Genomic DNA, 24,461 nt, shown 5'->3' with positions numbered 1-24,461 from the left:
TGGAGTCTAGGTTGGAATTGCTACCTTTTCTTCTTATTGGTGGACTGAATGATAGAAGAGAATCCTGAATGCACATTTAAGACTTCTAAAATTAATTAGGTACCATCTCTCAGACAGACCTGAATTCAGTTTCAGCCAGACCCTAATTACCTATTCACAGGTTCCAGGCAATCTGTGACCTCATTCACATACTCAAACAGGCTCCTTTTACTATGGTTCAAACTTGCCTGCAGTTATTGGGGCACGTGGCTGCCACAATATTTGTAGTCCCATTCACAAGACTACATGTGCACTGCCTCCAACATTGGGTCACTAACAATTACATACCAACCCACAACAGATCATTGAAGGCCCTTACTCTTCCTCCACTAGTACTACAGTCACTAGGCCGGTGGACATCCCCAACAAACACCCTTGTGAGCAAATCTTTCCACCCCCCAGCTCCCTCTGTAACTATAACCACAGATGCCTCTTTCAGGGGCTTGGGGGCCCACTGTGGCATGTCATCAATTCAGGGCAAATGGACTAACCACGAGAGACTTCTTCATATCAATATGCTGGAGTTCAGGGTTGTTCGAAGAGGCTGTGCCCGTGTTCTCCCATTGATATGGGACAAAACTATTTGTGTTTTCATGGACAACATGCCCACTATGTTTCATATCAACTGGCAGGGGGTGCCTGGTTACACTGTCTGTGTGCCGAAGCATTCAGAATCTGGAATTGGTGCATAAGGAACCAGATAACCCTGATAGCACCATACGTACCCGGAGAACGGAATACAAGGGCAGACAGGCGAATCATGTATATCTCAAACTAGCATGAATGGGAGTATCATATCAACATACTTCTCTCCATCTTCTGCAATGGGGCTTTCCAACAATAGACCTCTTTGTGATGCCTCACAATCGCAAGTGCTACAGCTTTTGTTCCAAGGAAGGAATAGACAAGAGGTCACAGGGGATGCCTTCATGATTGGCTGGGCAGCTCCCCTTCTTTATGCCTTTTGCCCCATCCCTCTCATTGCCAGGCTGATCAACAAAATTAGGACAAATGGGGCAACTGTAATACTAATAGCACCAGATTGGCTCAGGCAATCCTGGTTTCCTTACGTGCACTACTTGTCGAACTTCCAGCCGATCCCTCTCCTGATGATGGTGAATCTCCTCACTCATCAGTGCCACGGCACCACATTTCACCCCAACCTGAAAACCCTGAAACTCACAGCATGGCTTCTCCATGGTTCCAGGCTGAACAACGTACCTATTCAAGCAGGGTCAAAAATATCCTTCTATACAGCCATTGCCCTTCCACTAGAAATACTTGTAGTAGGAAATGGACATGCTTCCAGCAATGGTGTATGACCCACAATCTGCATCCTGATTCTGCTTCCATACCTACCTTGCTCAATTATCTTATGCACCTCAGTTAAGCAGGTCTCTCTGTTAGCTCAGTTAGGGGGCATCTTGCTACAATTACAGTTTTTCATGACTCAAGAAACCACTCATCTCTCTTCGGGCACATGATGGTGAAATGTTTCTTAGTGAAGTTACAAAAAATATGCCCAGATCTGCAACATGGGACTTGAACTTAGTCCTAGATACACTTACAAGACCTTCATTTGAACCGCTTGCCACAATATCCCTTCAGTATGTGTCCATAAAGGTGGCTTTCCTAGTGGCCATTTCATTGGCCAGAAGGGTTGGGGAGATGACAGCACTCATGACTGACCTACCTTTTACTATTTTAACCAAAGACAAAGTGGTACTTAGGCCTAACCCAGGATTTCTGCCCTAAGTCATACATGATTGTCATGTGAATGAACCTATATACTTATTTTACTAAGCCTCACTCCTCTCCTAGGGAGACTGAATTGAATATGCTCAATGTAAGACATGGTCTTGCTTTTTACCTTGATAGAACCAGTCTAAATAGAAAATCAGACAAACTTTTCATAGCATGATCACGGCCCCTGTTTTGGGAACAGGTGTTTCGGCATAATGCCAATTCCATCGGATTGCAGATGCCATTCACAATCCATACCCACTTAGAGGCAAGCAGTCACCACAGACTACTAGAACTCACTTGACACAAGTGATGGCTGCAACGGCTGTCTTCCTTAGGAATGTTGCTCTTGTAGACATCTGTAGAGCAGCCATCTGGTCTTCACTCCATATGTTTGCAAAGCATTATGTGCTGCAGAAAGGGATGAAACCTACCACTGCATTGGAAAATGCTATTCTACATCATTTCATTTAAAGACTCCAATACCCACCTCCAGCAAAGGGGTACTGCTTTCTGATCCACAGTGGTGGGATGCTTTGACACCTACGCAGAGCACCCCCAGGGACACATCTCAGAGAACCATCATTACTGCATGAAAGTGAGTAACTTCTCCCTTTAGAAAAGTTGACTCCAACAATGCAATTCTCATTTGTGTATCTAAAATTGATTTTATCTCCTAGTGTAAACCTGGTCATAGAAATGTAGAACTCTTAAAAATGTCCAATTACTGCTTCTACAACATCCTTAGGCAAGTTTTTCCAGTACCTCTCTATCACTTATTGTGTCTTGCTTACAACACTGAATGCATCAAGAATGAGGTTCCCTTTTTTGTAACACTGTTATAAAGTTAACTCATATAAATCTTGTGATATGCTAGAACCCCCAGATAATTTTCTGCAGTACTCCTTGATAGGCAGTTTTTTTCTTATTTTGTATGTGTGCAATTGATTGTTACTTACTAAGGCTGCCTGTACACTATGAAATAAAATCAAATTTATTAATATCGATTTTGTAATTCTGGAATTTATAAATTCAGTTTTGACTATCCTCACCTCCCCACGTATTCCTCACAAAGTCGACTTATTGCCGCCAAACTTAACTGGCAAACATCAACTGTTGCAGTAGTGCATTGTGGGAACCTATCCCACAGTTCCCTCACCCCCATAGCATTCTGGGTATGCTTGCTGGTCTTTGACATCATCTTACCACATTGCATTATCCTCATTGCCCTCCTGTGTTATGCAAACATCCATTTTTCGAGTTGGCATCAACCTGAAAAGTTGAAAAGTTGGCATCAACTTGAAAAGTGAGGCATCAACAAAGATGGCAAAGTTAACAGAAATCTTTTTCTTCTGTAAGTGAATTGTCAAGGATTTCATAAAAATCAGCAAATGTGTGTCTTCTCAACTGGCCATCCACTGACAGTCCCCCGCTCCCCCAATGATTGCATCCAATCCCTGAAAATAACACAGGACCAATAAAAAGCTTGAAGAAAGAGTTGATAGTCCATTTAAAAAAACCAGAAAGACAGTTGCTAAGGGGAATGTATTTGGCTTCCCTGTTCATTATATTGTGTCTGTGTTCTCAACTGGGTATCCATTGACTGTCCCCCCTCCCTTGATTGGATCTGACCCCTGAAAATAACAGAGGGACAGGCTATAATCTCAGCAGGCCCTCCACCCACTCTTCCCTGCATGAAGGGGTGCAAAGTTAGAAGAAAAAGAATAGAAGAGGCTAGGAAAAAATACTTTTATCTTCCTTCTTCACTACACAGATATTGCCAACATGGGGGATGTCAGTGAAATCTCATACACTGAACTTATAATGGAAACAGGAATCTCAACTGGCCCTCTACCCACTGTTCCCTGTGTTTTTGGGGGGGTCAAAGCATGAAGAAAGAAGATAGGAAAAGTTAGGGAAAAGATTTTATAACTAAAGATTTTGCAGAAAGCAGCAGGTGTCTGCAATGGGCAGCAAGCCCCTGAAAATATTTTTTGCAGGGGTGTGTTCTGTGGTCTGTGGCTGCAGAGCTGTTTGAAATGTTCTACCTCTCCTGAAAATCTTAGCCATCGGGGGAGACTTCCCATTTCTGGTGGCAGCAAACCCCTGAATATCTTAGCTGTCATGGGAGACTTCCCCCCTCCCCCACCCCAGCAGCAGCAGCAGCTCCCTGGGTCCTTGCTGAGGTGTGAGGTATAGGGGGGTTTAGTGGGGAGGGGGACAGTTGAAGTAGTCCTCCAAATATGTTAGCTGCCAGGAAAGCCTTCATCTCAGTGGCTTCAAGCTCCTGAATATCTTAGTCACTGGAGGAAACTCCCCCCCGGTGACAGAAAGGCCCCTAAAATATTTTTGTTGGGGGGCCATTTGAAGTAGTCCTCCTGTGTAGCAGAAAGGCCCTGATTGTATATTTAGAGCAGAGGACCAGCTGAAGTAGTCTCCCCAAATATTTTAGCCACCAGGGAAGACTTCCCCCCTGGCAGCGGCAAGCTCCTGAACTTCTTCCCTGCACTTGGAGCCCTAATTGTGCTCAGGCCAGGACATGATCCTGCCTGTCAGCATGGTCAGCACCGAAGGGCTGGTACATCCTTTTGTTGGGTTGGGGGCCACCACGTGATGTGGCTCAGTGTGGGAAAGACCCTGTGTGGTGCCTGTGTGGGGAAGGGGACTGCAAGCACAAATGCAAACCACTGAGAAGCTTCTCTGACTCTTATGCAAGGACGACCCACGCAACAGCTTTGCTGTCATGTGGTGTGGTGGGACAGCAGCTGGCCCCAGGCAGCATGGAAAAAAATACCAAGTGTAGAGACAGAACCACAAACTCTGTGCAGGGGCTATTTGTAATGGCTAGATGTGCTCAAAGCTCTACTAAGGAAAGAAAGAAAGAAAGAAAGAAAAGCATTTCTCAGGCTGTCATACAAACATGACTCCACAGCCACAGGCTTCTTTGTCCCGATTTGAAATTCATGGTGTTCCTGTTACGTAATTCCTACGCACTTCGAGAGCAGCAGCCAAAGCACTGCAGGGCATTGTGGGTTACAGACGGGACACCTCTGGAGACCAATAAATTTGTTTTTAAAATGTGGCATTTCCACACTGGCCTTTAATCGAACTTTTGAATTCAAACTTGACACTACATCTAGCAGGTTCTGATGATATTGTGATATCGATGTTAGTGCTCCCTAAATTGAGCTAATAGCATTTACAGTGAAGACAGTCATGTGGTAATATTGAGCTAACTGCCTTAAATTTGAATGTATCTTGTAGTGTAGATGCAGCCTAAGTTGACTATTTTATCTTTCTCCTTATGTATGAATTTCATCCTATTTAATTCAGATTATAATTTATCTGGAATGAAGATGTGGAAAAGGAATCTGAAATATTTCAAGTATCCCTGCAAGAAACGTAACAGCTTTTAGTAGTCTTTATTTTGAGTTCATAAATAATATGAGGAAATATAAGGAAGAGAAGACAGTGGACTTTTGGACATCCATCACAGGAAAGTTTACTGTACTCTTCCTAATGTTTTGCAAATTTTCAAGCAGAAATTGTGGATAGCTTTTCTACTGACAGTTGAAAACACAGGAGTGAAATGGTCCTTTGTTGCTGTTTAGAAAGATATTAACTTGAGCAAGTACAATTCAGGCACGGAAAAAATAGCATTTTTTACACATTTTAATCAATGGAATGATGTATTTGAGCCCCTAGAATGAAGATATTGGAATACAATGTTGTCTCCTGCCAAACTAATGGTAACTGAGATTGTAAGTAGAAAATACAGGTTTGGAGTCAGTGGACAGCTAGTGGAATTGTGTGAAGGAAATAGGTCGTTTGAAAAATTGGAGGTTCAGATGAAACTATGAAATGGAGAACTAAGAACTAAGCACTCTTTTAGATCTTCAGATAATATTTCAGGATTGTGATACATTCATTATCCTTTTAAAATCAACATTCATCAGAGAGGTAGCTGAGTTAGTCTGGATCTTTAAAAAATAACAAGAATTCCAGTGGCACCTGATAGACTAACAGATATTTTGGAGCATGAGCTTTCATGGGCAAAGACCCACTTTGTCAGATGCATGAGTGGGGGTGTTCCAAAGGAGGGTTTAAAGAGGGAGTCTCAGTCAAGGGGACAGCCAGAATTGACAAGATCTGTTCAGTCGCAGAGTATGTAGCCCATTACCAGGAGTTAATGTGGAGTTGTGAACATCAAGAGAGGAGAAATCAAGTCAGTTCAGTTATGGAGGATGTGTCCCATTATCAGTAGCTAATGTGGAGGTGTGAATATCAAGAGTGGAGAAATTGCTTTTGTAATTGGCCATCCACTCCCAGCCTCTTTTCAATCCTTGGTTGATGGTGTCAAATTTACAATTGAATTGCAGCTCTGTTGTTGTTCTTTGGAGTTTATTTTTGAAGTTTTTCTTTGTTGTAGGACTGCTACGTTTAAATCTGTTACTGAGTGTTCAGGGAAATTGGAGTGTTCTACAGGTTTTCTTGTAGGTTATAAGGTGCCACAGGACTTATTATTTTTAAAAATCAACATTGTCATCATAAAGCAAAAATGCATTCTTCCGAATTGGATATATGGTAGGTTCTTGCTCCCCACTTTTTTGTGTAGATGCTTTTTTCCCCTAACAGGTGATGTTCCCCATTGCATCCTTTTGAAATCAGGTACTAAGCTGCATCAGTCTACATAGAAGTCTCTCTGGCTTGGATGTGTTCAGAAATTGAGTCAAAAGTTTCAAGGAGATTTAAAAAATTTTCAAGAGGAAATGATTTTGCTATTTCAATAGGTGTCATTCTTCCTTCTTAATAATAGTTACTTGTTGTTAGTGTGTTGTTTATAATATTGGTTTGGACTCATCAAGATGGACACTTTATTATGAAGTATTGTTAACAGTGTTTGAGTTACCCCACAGCATTCAAGTGGCAGCTTCAATAAGGTAACTATTACCACATGGGCAAGATAGCCTTCAGTGCTCTAACTTCAAATAACAGCTTCTACTTTCAACGTGAAATATAGGGCAACAAGAAAGTTGTTCAAATTAGATTTCAAATGTCTGTTTTTTCTAATGTGAATTTGTGCTGGTTTCTCTAATTCTGCCTTACTGAGCTTGTCATGTGTGAAGGGAGATATTACTATTTGTTTTACTACTTCTTTTCTACCCCGGTTTTATTTTTCAATGACCCTTTGTCCCACCAGCATCTTCACGCAGAAGCTGATCTGTTGGAGTGTGTAGAGCCTCCTGTGTAGCTTTAAGACTTTGTGGTTTTAATCCTGAATGTAAAGCTAATTTACACTATTTTGGATCCCACTCAGGAAACAGAAGCAGCAGTTCAAGCTAAACAGCCGGATGTGGAAGAGATTTTGTCTAAAGGGCATTATTTATACAAGGAAAAACCAGCTACTCATCCAGTAAAGGTAATAAAGCAACATTTAATAATATCCATTACCATATAATGTGTTACAGTGTCCTTCTGAAACTCTTGTCTTTAATGTTAAAATCAGCAGAAGAACTTGGAAAATAACGTTGGCTGTCTTGTACAATCGCATAGGCAGAAATAACGTTTTGTTGACAATTAGAATTATCTGTGCACTGTGGTACTAAGTATTTTTCTACATTGGTGGTCAAGCAGCTAGTCAAAAAGTGTCAAAAATGTGACACTACAGTGTATGCTTACATCATCAATAACATCAGACCATTCTGTTCCAAATGAAGCTGTTAGACCTCCTGCAGGATGCGGGCCAGAGAGGGTCCCATCTTCTATGTTTTTCCTAGCATAGGGGAGAAGGATGAGGACACTTGAGACAACTCCTCTTCTGTTGGCCTCTGGCAAAGCACAGGCAGGTTTGCCTGTGAAATATAATGTCTTTTGGTCTTGACTGGATGAGAGGATGTTTTGTTAGAAAAGGCTGACTGCTCTCTTGTGGGAGCTCATTCTCAAATCACTCCTCCCATAGTCTCTACCTCCTGAATAGAGCATGCCATCAGCATCCTACCCATCACAGTCCAACCATCCTTCTATGAGAAGATTGAAGGGGGATGGAAACCACCCTGTAAATATCATTGTCGAACAAAGGCATACAGCACAATCTTGTGGCACAAGCTATTTCATTTGTGCTGAATTGCTTGTAATTTTGTATCTAACAACAGATTATCACTGGACACTATGATTACATCTCCCTAGGAGCATCTAAGAGTAACATTGATCAGTCCCAATTTCTACTGAAATTGTAGGTCTGAACAATAGCAAGACTCATTCTCATATTTAAAGCTCCTTCAAAACAGCACAAGTCAATAATATTGTTATTCCAGAATCATTTGACCTTGCATACACAAATATTGTGACATATTTTCTGCAACTTCCTTTTTAGTTCTGCTGCTTGTGCTTAGCTACTGTGAAATGTAGATACTGTTTATTTTCCTGCCAATTAAAACTCTTCCTGAAGACACTTTTAAAGTTTATCTTTACATCCACTTTTGAAATTAATATGTATGTTTACTAATATTTTGTCCCATTTCTTTATCTCCAAGGAAACCTTTGAGAACTGCTTTTCTCCATGGTATCCCAGTTTTTAAAAATATGATTGAAATTCTTTAATAGTTAGAATTGGAAATTCTAAAAAGTACTTAAAAAGATGAATTCAAGGAGAATTTAAACTGGTGCCTTAATGCAAGTGTGCAGTTGGAAATCTTTAGACTATTACTCAGTTTTCTTAGCTTCAGAGGGAAGGTATTATTATTTGGAGTAGGCACACATCAACTGCGCAAAGTGGATCATGGAACAAAGGTCTCACTGGGATCATTGCATTTACACATTTAGTCTGGCCTCAGTTACAATCTTAGGAGACCTTATGCTTCATTTTAATGAGTAAGGCATAAGCAACAGTGTCAGTATACTACAAATGTGTGCTGCTGTAGCTGCTGTGTTAGTTTGTGAAACAAATATTTGGTATGTCCAAGAATCATGCTTAGTCTATCCATTTTATTTAGAGATGCCAGTGGTAGAATGCCTAGTGATAGAATTTCTAGAGTTATTGTTAATGGTATGAAATTACCGTATTAGATGTGGTGATTGCCAGACGCTATGGCCTAATTCAAAACAGTAGTGTGTCTTTAGCAGTAATTTTGGGGATGACAGTACATAATGTGGTTTCGTGGAATACCTGCAAGTTAATAACTATTTGTAGAGTACAGGGAATTTCACTTCTGAACTACCTCTAATTGCATTTCACTTTTTTCATTACACCGTGCCATTCAGTTAATTGACAAACCTGCAAAGTTAATTTCTGTCTCAGTAACTATCCAGTGTACAGCGAGTAATAGAAAAGTGAACATACAATGTCAGAATGTGAAATTACTTTTTAGATGTAGTTTTCCTAGCCTTCTTCCCATTTATATTGAGTAGTCTCTTTGTGGTGATTCTTACTGAGTAAATTGGAGTACCAATCAATGTTCGCAAGTCTGTAGAAGGTCTTTATAGCTAATGCGAAAATTTCTTTCTCTGCAACAAAGGGAAGTTGAAATTGTAGTAACTTTATATGTCTAGCTGTGGATTAAATTGCACATACACACAAAAACCATGTTAAAATAACATTATTACTCTTGCAAAATGGGGCACTGAAAAGTTAGAAATTGTGATAATTGAGGTTGCTGAGCTATCTTAATTTGGCCCACGAGTGCATATGCATTATGATACAATATTCAATTCATTAACATGTCCTAATTTTCCCAAGGACCCTACTTCATTCTGGGATGGCAAAAACATGCCCTTTGTCTTTTTCAACTCCCTTCTCAAACATTGGGAGATATACTAGGGAATCTCTCAAGAAAGTTCTGAAGAATTATTTTTTTAACGGGGGCAAAACAACATAATTCCAATTTACTGGAGAAAAATGTATCATTTTGACTGAAACTTTCAAAACAGTTCAGCCTTGAAGTGGAGAATCTCAGTTCAAGTGTTTAATTGGCAAAGTTATAAGCAACTGAATATAGGGTTTTCTAATATTGGATAACTATAATGACAGGTAATTCTGCTGACAACATTTATAGAAAGATATGCCTCAAACTATTTTTTGAAATATAAGTATCTCCGTTATATATCAGTGCACTTAAAGAGCAAAAAAGATTCATATTTACATGCAGCAGGCTGGTTTTGATAGGCACTGCAGAGGGTGCTGCATGCCTACATTTGATGTGAGTCACGTGAGCCTGTCCCATCATTTAAATTAAACAAATCTGGAATTTTACAGGACTTTGTTAGCTGAAAAATAATTTGATCAAGATATCTGCATTACATTACTCTCTTATCAATGGAAGTGGAGAATTGAATGGCCTGATTTACCCCAGAATAGGAAGCATAATCTGTCTTTCTTATATCCTGCTTGAAATGTATATAAAAGGTTATCCCTGTGGTGAAGAGAAACTGACACAATACAGATAAATACTGAAATGCAAGTGACCTTTCCCATCATTTTGCTTTGTCAATTTCAAAACCTACAATCAAGTCACTTCACACATGCTTCAAGCTTTCTATTTCTAAAAGAGCTCTTCCAATTTATTACTTTTGATATAATAATAAAAAGATAAATAAATACCTACATTGATTTTTACTTTTGGGCAAAAATTTCTTCCCCCATCTCCACCCGTTGACACAAACTAATTGCTGAGGACAAGAATTCAAGGGAGCAATTACAATCTGCCAGACATCATTTCATCAGGTAAACAATGCAAAATGACAGCATCATTAGTCATTTTCCGTTGCAGTTGGTCACAGACAGAGGTGTTTTATTCTTCCATCTGTTTTTAATTTTAATTATTTAGATTAAACCTTACTTAAATCTACTTACCTTTTCAAACACTGTCACCAGAATCAGTGTTTTTATATTACCAGGAAGTTATTAATTCCTTCATGTCTGCCTTCAAAAAGACAGGCCAATAAATTCAGATTTTATCGTTTAGGTAACCTGTCCTTTTCATTTAAAAATTCGTATCTGTCAGTCCCAAATCAGCTGTTTTTGAATAAGATGGACAATGCAAATCTTCTGTTGCCTCCCTTCTTGTCTTTTCTTCATGAAGTCATGATCGTAGATCATTGTGTGCAATCTGTCATGCTTGTAAGGATCATGCTTTAGGAGTCCTTAAACAGTATTGAATTTTGATTTAGGAGGTATGACCATCTGCTGGGGGTCCCAGAATTGACAGTTAGGCTACGTCTACACGTGAAGCAACATCGAAATAGGCTATTTCGATGAGTAACGTCTACACATCCTCCAGGGCTGGCAACGTCGATGTTCAACTTCAACATTGCGCAGCACCACATCGAAATAGGCGCTGCGAGGGAACGTCTACATGCCAAAGTAGCACACATCGAAATAAGGGTGCCAGGCACAGCTGCAGACAGGGTCACAGGGCGGACTCAACAGCAAGCCGCTCCCTTAAAGGGCCCCTCCCAGACACAGTTGCACTAAACAACACAAGGTACACAGAGCTGACAACTGGTTGCAGACCCTGTGCCTGCAGCATGGATCCCCAGCTGCCGCAGCAGCAGCCAGAAGCCCTGGGCTAAGGGCTGCTGCCCACGGTGAGCATAGAGCCCCTCAGGGGCTTGAGAGAGAGCGTCTCTCAACCCCTTGGCTGATGGTCGCCATGGCGGACCCCGCTATTTCGAAGTTGCGGGACGCGCAACGACTACACGGTCCCTACTTCAACGTTGAACGTCGAAGTAGGGCGCTATTCCTATCCCCTCATGGGGTTAGCGACTTCGACATCTCGCCGCCTAACGTCGAAGTTAACTTCGAAATAGCACCCGGCGCGTGTAGCCGTGACGGGTGCTATTTCGAAGTTAGTGCCGCTACTTCGAAGTAGCGTGCACATGTAGACATGGCTTTACTGTGCTACACCTTGCAGGGTCAGTAGTTGAGAATTTTGTTGTTGGTGTATTTCAGCTCCCTAACACATAAGCTTGTTTTCTCTCCCAGCACACTCTTCAGGAATCTGCCATTTCCCACCTGGCCCAGCAAGTGACAATGAGTAAACCCCAAATCCTGAATTCCTCAGACATCTTCCTGCAGTATATAACCCTGTCACTGAACACTCACAGAAGTTAAGTTTGTTGATCCCTTAAAAAGACAATTCTCAACATCTTATTACCTTTACTGGGGAAAACAAACATGCTATTTTTTAATCAAAGCAGTAAATTGGGGTACAGTTAAAGTAAAAAAAGTTTATTAAACAAGAAGTGATAGGCTTAAGTGATACCAAATACAAGCAATAACAATAGAAAGATTTACAAGCAAACAAGTAAAAATGTGCTTCTAGACTAAAACTTGATTTAATGAACTAGAGTCGCTTTTGGTCAAAAAAAAGGTTTCTGCCCATATCTCATTTCCAACATGGCTAACCAGACTTTCTGACCAGAACCCTTCAAAAAATTAAAAGTGCTCAGCTTCTTTCTCTCCTTAGGTGAGAGATGTCAAAAATGTTTTTTCCTCTCCTTGTAGCTTCCCAAAGTTCATTGACCTTGATGTGAGAGTCAGTAAGGTTTCAGGAGGTGCAATCTCCATCCCACATTGAGACTATTAACTGATTATCTTTCTCCATTTGTTCCCTGGTGTTTTTGTATACCTTGCATATAAATGTGCTTCATTGTCTCTGCCCAATGCCCAGGCTGATCAGAGAAGCACATACCTATTCCTTTGTCTAGGATAGACTGCGTGTAGGCACTGCTTGTCAAACACATTTTAAGAACATAATTCTAACGCATATTTATAGCTTTGTACGCACGCTATGCAATGATCACGCAATACTTTTCCAGAACAGTGTATTACCACTTTGTATACAATACTTTCCATGTCATCTTTGAGATACAGATCTGAGATTACGATGACAATGTGTTAAAGCAGTGAGTATGTCAGGCCTGGCAAGAGCAGCTGACACTGAGCAGAGGATTACTAAAGGGCTCTTTGTCAGGATAAGACACTAGTGACATCTCTCAGACGTTTAGGAGCATAAGCTTTCATGGGCAAAGATGAAGTGGATCTTTGCCCACGGAAGCTTATGCTCCAAAACATCTGTTAGTCTGTAAGGTACCACAGGACTTCTTTTGGCTTTTGAAGATACAGACTAACACATCTACCTCTCTGATACTGATCTCTCAGAGGGGCAGCAGTCTATAGCTTTACAAATAACAAGCAGTTCTTTGGCACCTTGATGACTGACAAAGGTATTAGGTCAACAGCTTTCCTGGGCAAGGCCCACTTCTTCAGATGACTGGAGTACTGTTAATCAGTATTTATTTAAACATCTGTTTCAGCAATGCCATTTGTATCTCTTAATATTTAGCCAGAACATTGCATTAGACCTATGGTAATATATAAATGTTGTTTGATTATGATAAACATGTGTCATTAAAAGTTGGAGTGACAGTTTCTTCCCATGTCCACTTTCCATGTTTTCTATAGATATAGTTATTGAGGAACGTGTAAGAAGTAATGATAGCCCAAACACTCTAGAAACTTCCATCATTTTGAGGGCTAAGGCTGGAAAACTATGTTGCATGGCAATCTGGGAGCCTGAGTTCAGTTTAGACAAACTGGTCATGTTGCTTTGTAGCACTGATTGATAACAGCAACACTGACCCAGATGTGGAACAGACAGTAGTTCAGCCTCAGTGGATAATATATTTCAGGGCCAGTGTCATGAAACCCTACCAGGCTAGATCTCCCCTTTTCAATTGACCAAATGCATTTGTTTCTAGCTCCAGAAAGTACTGAGATATCAGAATCTGCAGTTGGATGATTTTCAGGTATAGGAAAATGCTTTGTCATTTTTTCAGAAACATTGGGTTATATATATATATAAGTTTTTCCTCTTGTGCCCTGTATAGTTCAACTCACGGTACTTAAATCATTTTGCATAGTATGAATCCTTTGTCATTCAGGGCTATATAGTGATTTGGACTCTGAGTCTATGCAGGAAATTAAGAGGAAGTAAGAATGGCCCCAGCACCCATGCATGGTCCACTCTCCAGACCAAGGAGGAAGCAAGACTAGGAACTGTTAACAGAGCACTGTTTGAGTTAAAATGCCTCCTAGTTCAATTGCAGAAGTGATGCAGTCTATGTCCTGTCTGCTTGCTCTGCTTTGGACTTACAGTCAAAATAAAGTCCTCAGTGCTCAACATTATGCACACAGAACTTAATATTATGCTTCTCTAAAACATGCAGAAGGCACTTTGATACACATGTAATGTTCAGAACAACTCGTAATGTGAAGGTTGCTTCGGCTTTTGTTTGAGATGACTTAAGTAACTTGCTTATGGCTTCATTAGCAAAATGATGACCACTGCAAATTCCTGCTAATAAAACTGGATAAACCACATGAGTATGTATTATTGCATGTGACAAACATGCAATTGATCTATCTTCTTAAAGAGGATTAAGGAGCTTTTTTCCCCTTTGTCAGCCTTTTCTGGGTATGATAAATTATTGTGTCTCCCATTAATACAAAGTGTTCCTTGCTTCTAGATTTCTTGAGTTAGGAAGCTCTGCAATATGTAAAAAACGTGTACATGCAATGATAAAGATATAAGCAAACATGCTATAGGAATGCACCCATCACTCTTTCAAGTAACAGTGCTGCAGACATCTCATGTTCCTTCATGTAGCAAATGCTTCCTCTTAAAAAAAAATACCAAATGAATAATATGTTTTCTTTCCTGTTCTAGAGAAAATTAGAAGACTTGAGGTCTGACTGGACGGCAGTAAACCATTTCATTCAAGTACTACAGGGAAAGCTAGCTTCGGGAGCACCTGGATTTATCCCTTCAGGGATCCGTAAGTGCTTCACCTAGGGGACATTTTAAATAGATTTACAAGTGCAAATAAAGTAGAAATATGTTGTGAAAATTAAGGTTGAGATTTTTAAAGCTGACTTCAAGGGATCTGGACATGAGCCATTGTTGTATAATGCATACGTGCATGCCGGCATACGTGCATGCTGGCACATCGACGTTTGAAGCTTCAAAGTTGCCATGGGCAAAAATTAGCGTAATGAAGTGCTGCGTATTCACTGCAGCACTTCATTAGTAATCTCCCATGGCCCTAATTGCCATGCTCCCTTCGAAGTTGGGAGCAAGTGTAGACACAGCCTCAGAGTCATAGGCTAGTAAAGGAGAACATGCAGTGATGGGAGAGATACGCAGTGCAGAAGAAGAAGGAAGATCCAAATTATCTCCAATTGGCTTTCTTTTATTTATTTTCTAAGGGCAGGTCTAGTAAAGATGCGTGAAATTGACCTCTCAGGGGTCACAGTCCACCCCTGTACTCCTAATGGGGTGCAAGGAGTAAGAGAGGTTAACAAGATAAACTCTCCTGTTGACCTTCCCTATATAGACAGCCAAGTTAGCTGAGTGTAGATATGTTGATTTTAGTTACACAATTGCCATAGCTAGAACTGTGTATCTGCGGTGGACTTTCATAGACTAGTGCAGACATATCCTAAATATATTTCACACAAGCCTTTTTTGTGGATAATGTGTATGAAAAACAGATAGTAAAGAAACCCATGCTTTCTAACTATGATTCAATAGCACATCAAGGTAGAAAAGCCTGATGTTCAGTAAAGTACAGTTAACAACTCCATCTTCTAAACAAAACTACAAATATCCACTAGTAAGATCAAGAAACAACCCTAGCTTTACCAAAAGGCAGACATTGGTCTTTTGGTTCAAACAATGCCAAAATCTCTTTCATGACCCTTAGAAACTTACTAATTCGGAATTGTCACCTACTTCTGTCAGATTTCTGGTAACAAACTTTCCCATTTCATTGAAAGAAGTAAATACAATTAATGGTTCAAAAATGAACATGTAAAGAAAGAAAAGTACCTTATATTGATTTTGTAGTGAGTTGTGAAGCATGCCAGAGAATCTCATTTAATGGTACTACAGAACTGAATAAGTTGTGTAAGTATTTTTTACCCATGCTGGGCCACTAGAATTCTTATGCCAGGTTTTGTATTAGCTCTTTGTATCAGATTCATTTATTTTATGAATTGTAAATTTGTTGTTATAACCATGATGGAAATAGCAAGAGAAGAAAAAGGAGATGGCACAGAAGTACAGATCCCTACATTAACTCATTCTCTTTAACCTCAGAATCACAAAATTATGTCTGGTCCTTGTATGCATATGAATAACATGGATTAGTGAATTACCAGCACTACTCCCTGTAATGTGAGTTCCTAGGAGAGATTTAGATGCTGACCAGCTAATTGGTAGAGTTTACACACTTGGCAGCATGTGTTTCCAGTGGTGGTGCATGCCTTCATATGCCTTGGTGTACACAATAGAATTTATTCCACGGATGGATGGAAAACATTGAGGGAACATTGGTTAACAGCACTTCTTAGTTTAAGGAAATAAAAACATACATACATAAAATCAAGGCACACTCATACCTCGCTATATGAGCACAACTGGTTCCCAAATTTCTGCTCGTAGGTGGAAACTCATAAGAGCAACACTAAATTCCCATTAAAAACATGTAAAAGTCTCCAATTCATTCCAAGTGCTTGTAACTTGACACAACCCAGTTGTGTTTAGGTACTTTTCTTATGTATTTGAATAGTTTGGCCCCGGAAATAGGATGTAGTGTATGTATGTAGAGCAGGGATTCGAACCCTATGGGTCGGGACCCAGACATGGGTCCCATTAGATTTGTTAAGGGTTGCCAGCTGGGAAGTTCCCAGCTGCATGTGGCTGTTAAAGAAGCCATCTGCAGTTTCTTAATACCACTGCCTCAAGCAGATATCTATCAGCAGAGATAGCTGCTGGAGATGGCAACAATTTTTATCACTAGGGATAGCAATTACATTATACTTTGGTGCTGAAACCTTAACACTTGAGTTAATTGGTTTTAAAGACTGTTACCTGCTGGGAGCGGGAGGGCTGGGGGAGCCACCCAATCTAGCAGCCCCAGTGAAGAGGCAGTGGGAGGAAGAGGAATGTCTAAGACTGGGGCTGTTTAGGGATGCGGGGGGGGGTCTAAGACTGGGGGAATTTTGGGGCTGCTGGGGGTGTGTAAGCCTGGGGGCAGTTTGTGGCTGCTGGGAGGCTCTAAGGCTGGGAACAATTTGGGGCTGCTGGGGGGATCTAAGACTGAGAGTGGTTTGGGGCTGCTGGGGAGGGGTTAAAGTCTGGCCAAGGATAAGGTCTGTGGGGCAGGTGGGAGGGGTCTAATGCCATAAACCCTCGAGTTACCCAGCGGTTGTTCCTGCAACCCCATCATAACTCACATTTTTCTGCAAGGGGAGGGGAGCCAGGAAACCACCAGGGCTGGTCAGTTTATTGGCTTCTAGAGTGGCAGGAGCTGAGAGCCAGGGGCAGGCTGGTTCCAGCCTCCCCATAGCTTGCGGGATCTGGAAACTGATCAGCTGGTGGCTGGTTAGTTTCATGTTCCTGCCAGAACAGGGAAGGGAACCAGGCTAAGAGCATTCTCCCTCTCTACCCCCAACTGCAGGGCTGTCAGACAACTGCACATCTGAGGGAAGGGAGGGAGAAGGCTCCAGCCACAGGGCTGAGGGTCTCCCACCCACCCAGCCAGGGACCCTGTGGCTGGAGTGGAGCCAGATGTGGGGCAGAGGGTGTCCCCTCCTCTTGGGCAGGGACCCCGTGGCTGTCTCATATAAGCAAGAGAAATTCACTTGTTTAGTGAACAAATGTAGATACATGTGTCCCTTGTTTTAGTGACTACTTGTGAGTAAAGTACTCGTTAAATGAGGGATGAGTGTACTGGGTGCCCCACTGATTGTGGATTATCCCGGGAAGGAGCAAGACTAAGGAAGTGAACCCTTACAGAAAATCCAGAGGGGAGTCCTAAGGCGGTTCTGTGCCAACTTCTGGCATTGACCCGACAACTCCTGCAGCTGAGCTGGTACCAGACTTAGAGGTTATCCTCTCCTTTGGACTATAGCAGTAAAGCCAAGAGGGGAACACTGGCGTCTGGGCAGCCCAGGGTCCCAAAAAAATTGCCCAGGCTCGCGCCTGGAGAGGTACTGCAGCATCGCTTAACAGCGTTGAACCAACATGGGAGGTAACAGACACCGGTTATAAGTTCTTGCTCAACTGGCTTAGAGAACGAGTGCCAGGGGTTGCCTTTGACGGTGGGAGAGATCATCGCATCTCACTGGACAGTCACCGCCCACCTCAAGCTTGGCATCCCCCAGCCAGAAGGGTACTGTCCCGCCACAGTTCACCTGCCTTACTGGAGTGTACTGGGATTTTAGAAACAATTGGGCAAGAAATAAGATTGTGTTTCTTTACAGTACCAGTAAAATTTGAGATTATTTTTAGAAATCCCTAACTGTAATATCTGTTGTAGTTGTCATTTGTCTGTTTTTATCTGCTTTGTACCTATTTCACATGAAACTTAAGGTGATGAGATACAGTTAGCCATTCATTCCATTTAGCATGAGGAAAATGTGGGTGTAGCCCATTCCAAAAGATCTGAGATAATCAGAAAATGGCACATGTTAATAAAAATACCGGTTCTGAAAAAAAAGAGAATAAAATCATGTTTCTCATGTACTATATTATTACAACTAAATATTTCCATTTAAATCCAGCCCACAGTCAGTGTTATGAACCTGCATTCAGGAGGGCTCTAGCTGGATCAACAACTGAACTGTGATTTCATCCAGCATAATGATATCGCTGCTCAGTAACTGCAGCCAACTCTTTTGGTTCCATCCACACAACCTGCCTGCCTTCTGATCTCATTTTAATTCTTAGTGCTTCATTTACTCTGTGACTATGTTTACGAGAAAACTGTGTCAGAACCATTTTTAAAATACCTTTCTTTAGAAAATTGTACCTGTGCTACAATATTTACTCTGCTGAGCTCATCCACATGGCCTTTTAAAAAGAATTAGATACCAATTTATGATAATCCTGTTTAAACCCAATTTTCAAAAACTGTTCTTTTGCATGTGTAATTAGGTAAACCATATATATTTTAAAGCTAGTGTTCCACTTTATGAGTCTCATGAGTATTGCACACTAATAACTTAAAAAATCTGCAAAATGTGTTGATCATTCCATGCCGTTATAACCAACATAGAATCACAGAACACTTGAACTGCAAGGGACCTCGGGACGCCAGTAAGTCCAGTTTCCTGTCCCCTCAGCAGGACCAAACACCATCTAGACCATCCCTGATAGGTGTCTATCCAACTTCCTCTTAAAAATCTCCAGTGACGGAGATTCCACAACTTCCCTTGGTAATTTATCCCAATGTTCAACACCCTGACAGTTCGGAAGTTTTTCCTAATGTCTAATCTAAACCTCCCTTGCTTCAGTTTAAGCCCATTTCTCCTTGTCCTATCCTCAGAGGCCAAGGAGAACAATTTTTCTCCCTCCTCCTTGTAACCCTCTTTAAGGTACTTGAAAACCTCTATCATGTCCCCTCATGGTTATTGTGTCACCATGCACAGTATTGTGATCCTGTTGAGGTCAATGGAAATCCACTATTGAATTAGTGGGTCCAAGATTTCATACAACATCTTCATATGAAACAAATAAAAACTTACTTATGAGAAGTGACCTTCAGAGAAAAAAAAACCAAAGAATGCATTTACTGTAGTAGCATGTTACCCGCTACTGTGCAGAGAGACCTTTATGAACTATAAAAGTAGAGCCCAGAATTAAGGATGGCACTCCACTGTGGTTTGAAAAGGTTTCTCTGAAGCAGAAGCAGTGCTTCATGTTGATTACTGTATTCTGTTGAGACTCGTGTGACAGCCATAATGTAATGGTGTTCACATCTGTATGTCAGAGTAGAGTACAAAGAAATAAATAGCTGGCCTTGACACTCTGTCAGGTATCTCTCTGTCTAGTCTAGTTACAGGGCTTCTGACAGGGAGCCCTTTGTAAATGTACCATCTTGTGCGTCGGTCCCTGAGAGATAATGTGCTGGAGGTGGGAACAGAATGGAATTAAGCTTATAATTATTTCTGTGGGTGTGTGCATGTCTGTGTGTAAGAGTTTCTGGGACACAGAGAAGTTACACTAGAAAGGTTGCTCATGTCCCACTGGGTGAGTATGCCTTCAGGCATAACAAACAGAAGACTACTTTTCAGGTAGCAAAACGTACTTAGCTGAAGGGTATGCCAGACACCTCAACCAAACTTTACTTCCCAGGGAAGATGATTCAAAAGATAAAGTGTGCTCCCTCTCCATTGGTAGTTGGAAGATAAAATTATATGAATATCGCTAACCACATACCTCTGTGCCTTACATTGTAAGTAGTATTATAAACAGGGAGGAAAAATGCAAAGTTCCCATGGGTGTGTAGTGTGCTATTATACCATGGAGACAAATGTCAATAATAGTGTTATACTCATTAATGTATTCATTCAAAAGTGCTACATTTGTGTAAGTATACAGATAATATACAAGGTAAGATGTGTATGTAATAGCGTGCTATGCTGGGGTTCGCAATACAATTGCAGTGATCTATTTTTTACAGCACATAGCTTTCATCCTTGTTCAATAATATTTTCCATAAGTCATTTCCATCCAGTGTGGATTTCTTATAGTAAGTTTGTTAAGTAAGGACATCTGAAATTAAAGTTCCTTAAAACATTTTTAACACTGCACTTGGAGCTAAAAAAAAACAAATTTCTGAAATCAATGGAACATTGAAAAATAAATAGTACAGTTCTGTATGAAAATGTTTTTACCTGATATTTTCAATTCATACCTATAATTACAGGTTGGATCTCCCTGGTCTATGACCCTCAAGACCGTAGTGGTACTGAATGAGGGACTTTGCTGGACCATGGAAGATTAGGCCTCCATGCTCTCCTAAGAGGTCATTAGCCTGCTGGCTGGGCTCCGTTCCTGACTGCCAGCCCCACTCCTTGGCCCAGGCTGCAAGGGAGGGCTCTGCTTCCAGCCTGCAAGGCCAGCCTCTCCACTGCAGGGCTGCTGGGGAGGGCTCTACTCCCTCCTAGCCCTTGAGACAAGGCTCCTTGCCCCCAGCCTACTGGCCAGACTCCCTGCAGTGGGAGTGGCAGGATTGTGTCCATTGCAGAAAAGATGTGGATAATCTGCAGAAAGTCCAAAGAAAGGCAAAATTATTAAAGGCCTAGAAAAAAATGACCTCTGACGGAAGATTAAAAGAACTGGAGAAGAGAAGACTGAGGGGGACATGATAATTTTCAAATATATAAAAGGTAGTTTCAAGAAGTGTGAAAAATTGTCCTTGTTAACTTCTGAGGACAGAAAAAGAAGCAATGGGATTAAATTGTAATTTAAGGGCAGCTACATTTGACATTAGGAAAAATTTCCTGTCAGGATGGTTGAACACTGGAATAAGTTGCTTAGGGAGGTTATATAATCTCCATAACTGGAGATTTTTAAGAGCAGGTTAGGCAAACACCTGTCAGGATGGTCTAGATACTACTTTGTCCTGCCATGCGTGAAGTGAACTGGACAACTTCTTGAGGTCCATTCCAGTCTTATGACAGATTTCCCCCCCCGCAAAAAAAAAACATTTCATTTAAAAACAAACATTCATCCCTCCCGTTGGCTTATCTTAAAATTATGCAGGTCAGACAGACATGCCAATGAGGGAAAAGGGGGGCAAATGGGGCAATTGTCCAGGGGCTTGTGAAATTTGAAAGGGCCCAGAAGGGGCCTGCCATGCAGGTGAGATTCATATGTCTCCTAGGGTGCGTCTATACAGGGAACTAACTTCAAAGTTAACTTCGAAGTTAAGCGCTACATCGAAGTAGCCAGCAGAGAGTCTACACACATTATCCCTTACTTTGAAGTTAACTTCAAAGTAGGGAGCCCAACTTTGAAGTCCTTACTCCATTCCTGGGAATGGAGTAGTGCCCTACTTCAACATTTAACTTCGAAGTAGGGTGTGTGTAGATGCTCAGCTTCAAAGCTGCTTACTTTGAAGTTGTACTTCGAAGTAAGCAGCTTCGAAGTTATTTTTGTAGTGTAGACACAGCCCTAGCTGAGATGCAGAAGATACCCCTCCCTCCACCATTTCTCAGTCCTGCTGCAGAGTAGTGCTCCTGGCCCCTCCTCCTGGCTACGCAGAGAGGGAGTAGTGCTTTCTAATATCACAATCAGGGATTCCTGCTGTGCTCCATCTGTGCAGACCAGGGGACACAGGAGGCTGTCCTCTCTTTCTCTCTCTCTCTCTCACATGCCACACATACACACAGTTTTGTGTCTGTCTGTCTCTCTTTCTCATACATGCACACTAATATCTGTGTCATACACATTCTCTCTCACACATGCACACTGTCTTATCTCTGTGTCAGTCTCTCATGCACACACACATCATCCTGTCTCAGTGTCTGTGCTCTCTCTCTCTCGCACACACACATATATTTTGGGGTCTTCTTTCTGATCCAGCAAATGGAGAGGACCTATAGAGCAAGAGGGAAAAATTGAGTTGTTGGTCCACTGAGATCCCGTACAACTTGGCAGCTATTTCTGACCTGCAGCTATTTCTGAGCTGAAGCTATTATGAACTTGTTACCACAGAGGACAAACAACAACAACCTTGTGGGGTTTGAAGGGCTAATCACAAAACAATGATGGGGTGATCTCTGGTAAAATGATTACCTTATGGGCTCCTCTACACTAGCCCTCTCCTTCGAAGGGGGTGTGTAAATGAGCCTGAGCTGTGAATTACAGTGAGGTGCTGTGCTGCATATGCAGCACCTCATTAGCATAATTCTCACATAATTTTGGAAGTAAGGGAACTTCAAAGTAGTGTGGGTACTTCTAAGTGCCCATGGCTAGAGTGCTTGCTGCCGCAAAATATGCTAATGAGGTGCTGCATATGTAGTGCAGTACCACGTTGCTATTCGCTGCTCGGGCTCATTTACGCGCCCCCTTCAAAGGACAGGACTAGTGTAGACAAACCCGAGGTGTAGAATATACAGCTTTTTAATGTTTCCATGTTAAGAATAAACATACTTTCTGTGTTGTAACTTAACTGTAGCATTTAAACCATGTGCCTTCTCTGAGGAGAGAAGCATAGCAGACCTCCTTAGCAGCCTGGGTTCTGTGGAATAACACAATCTGGTAAGAGAACTGTACAGTCTGGAAATATTCTGATCAGGCGAGAAAGAGAAATACAGGTTATTACTCAGGAAAGGTATTGGCTTTAGAGCCTAGAGAGTGTGCCCTTGCTGGAACCATGGAGTGGGAATACAGGTACAATTGCCTTAAAGTGTGACAGTAGGCATTTAACAATTTAAATTAATATGTTAGAATATACATTTAAAGACCAAGGTATAAATCCAATATAGGAATAAAACATTCAGTATTTATGTACAAATTTGCTCTTTTACTTTCAAAAATGTACGTCTGGCCCAGACTAAGACTAGAAGAATATTCCCAAAGAAGAATTTCTCAGCAATGTAGGATCACATGAATTCACAAGATCATAATGACAGACTTGACATAATCTGACATACAGAATGCACTAGTAGGCTCCCACAATGAAAAAAATACATCATACTCAACATATATAAAACACAGGAATCTTTTCATTCTGAATTTTAAAATATGTGTGCCTAACAGGAGGCATGCGGTAGTTATTTAATTCTGTGTAGCTATACTCTACAGAGTGAACCTCTCTAATCTGGAACTCTCTAATCTGGCAAACTGAAATCTGTCATTTTAGTTAGTTGGATGACCATTTGTCATGGGTTTGGCCGAGTCTCCTGTGGTCCCATAAAGATTGTTTACAGTCACCAGTCCTGGATCTCAGAGTTCTGTGCTGCTATTTAGCTGTAATTTACACCTACATGTCTTCTAAGAGACCAGTAAGCAATGAAAGTGTTGGTAACACTGCTAAACAATATTGATCTCCTGTGGTCCAGCAAATTCTTTCATCTGGTGTGGGTCAGATCCCAAAGGTGCCCGATTGGAGAGGTTTAACCTGTATAAGAATTAACTGAGAGCATAGCAGTTTAAAATGGCTACTGAGTCTATCTAACATGAGAAGTTCTCAGAACTTTGTTTTATATCTTGTTCAAAAGACAAAAATAATTTCCAACAGTGAATATCTTCTGAATAGTATTTAGGGCATTGGTAAATTTACTAGAGAGGAAATTCTACCTACAGAATCACCAGCACCACTTTCTGAAACACTGTGTTTTTCTTAGCCGTCTCCCATACCAAACAATAACAAATTCTGATGCTGCTTAATTTGTAATATCTGAGGAAGTCACAGCCCGAGGAAAAGAAGCTAACTGATTATTCCATCCAATGTTTTCCTTCTCCTTTAAGAAGTTTTTCCCCTCTTCAGTTGCATGTGCCACTTGTAACAAATAGTGTTGTGACACAAAACAAAATCTCTTACCATTTGATTAGACATTTTTCAAGGTCAGGACCCAGTTTCATGAGAAGTTTTATTTTTTCAATACAGCTGACATCAGACACAAGCGGAAAGACAAACTTGTCCAATAAAGCTTTCAGATTCAATTTACTCTCAGCATATAGCTTGAGGAATCTCTGGAGGTCATTCACAGCATGTGCTGCAACACCAACAGGGAGACATAATGAAAAGAGCCTGGATAAAAAGCTGACACTGTGTCTTCAAACTGCATGAATAAAAACATAATAAGGAACTTTATAGACATAAAT

At 41.1% G+C, this 24,461-nt stretch overlaps 1 protein-coding gene across 11 annotated transcripts in view; it reads left to right on the top strand.

The window, feature by feature from the left end:
* Positions 1 to 24,461, top strand: part of DMD (dystrophin) — a 2,199,436-nt gene that overhangs the window by 1,523,382 nt on the left and 651,593 nt on the right. For all 11 annotated transcript variants that reach the window (XM_074994601.1, XM_074994607.1, XM_074994584.1 and 8 more), the window contains 2 exons: positions 7,100 to 7,201; positions 14,508 to 14,616. In XM_074994601.1, the coding sequence (XP_074850702.1) occupies positions 7,100 to 7,201; positions 14,508 to 14,616 (211 nt within the window). The remainder of the gene's footprint in view (positions 1 to 7,099; positions 7,202 to 14,507; positions 14,617 to 24,461) is intronic.

This window comes from Carettochelys insculpta, chromosome 1 (genome assembly GCF_033958435.1).
Source record: "Carettochelys insculpta isolate YL-2023 chromosome 1, ASM3395843v1, whole genome shotgun sequence".
Lineage (NCBI taxonomy): Eukaryota > Metazoa > Chordata > Testudines > Carettochelyidae > Carettochelys > Carettochelys insculpta.
Note: the sequence above shows the minus strand (reverse complement) of the source record. Positions and strands in the feature narration are given on the sequence as shown.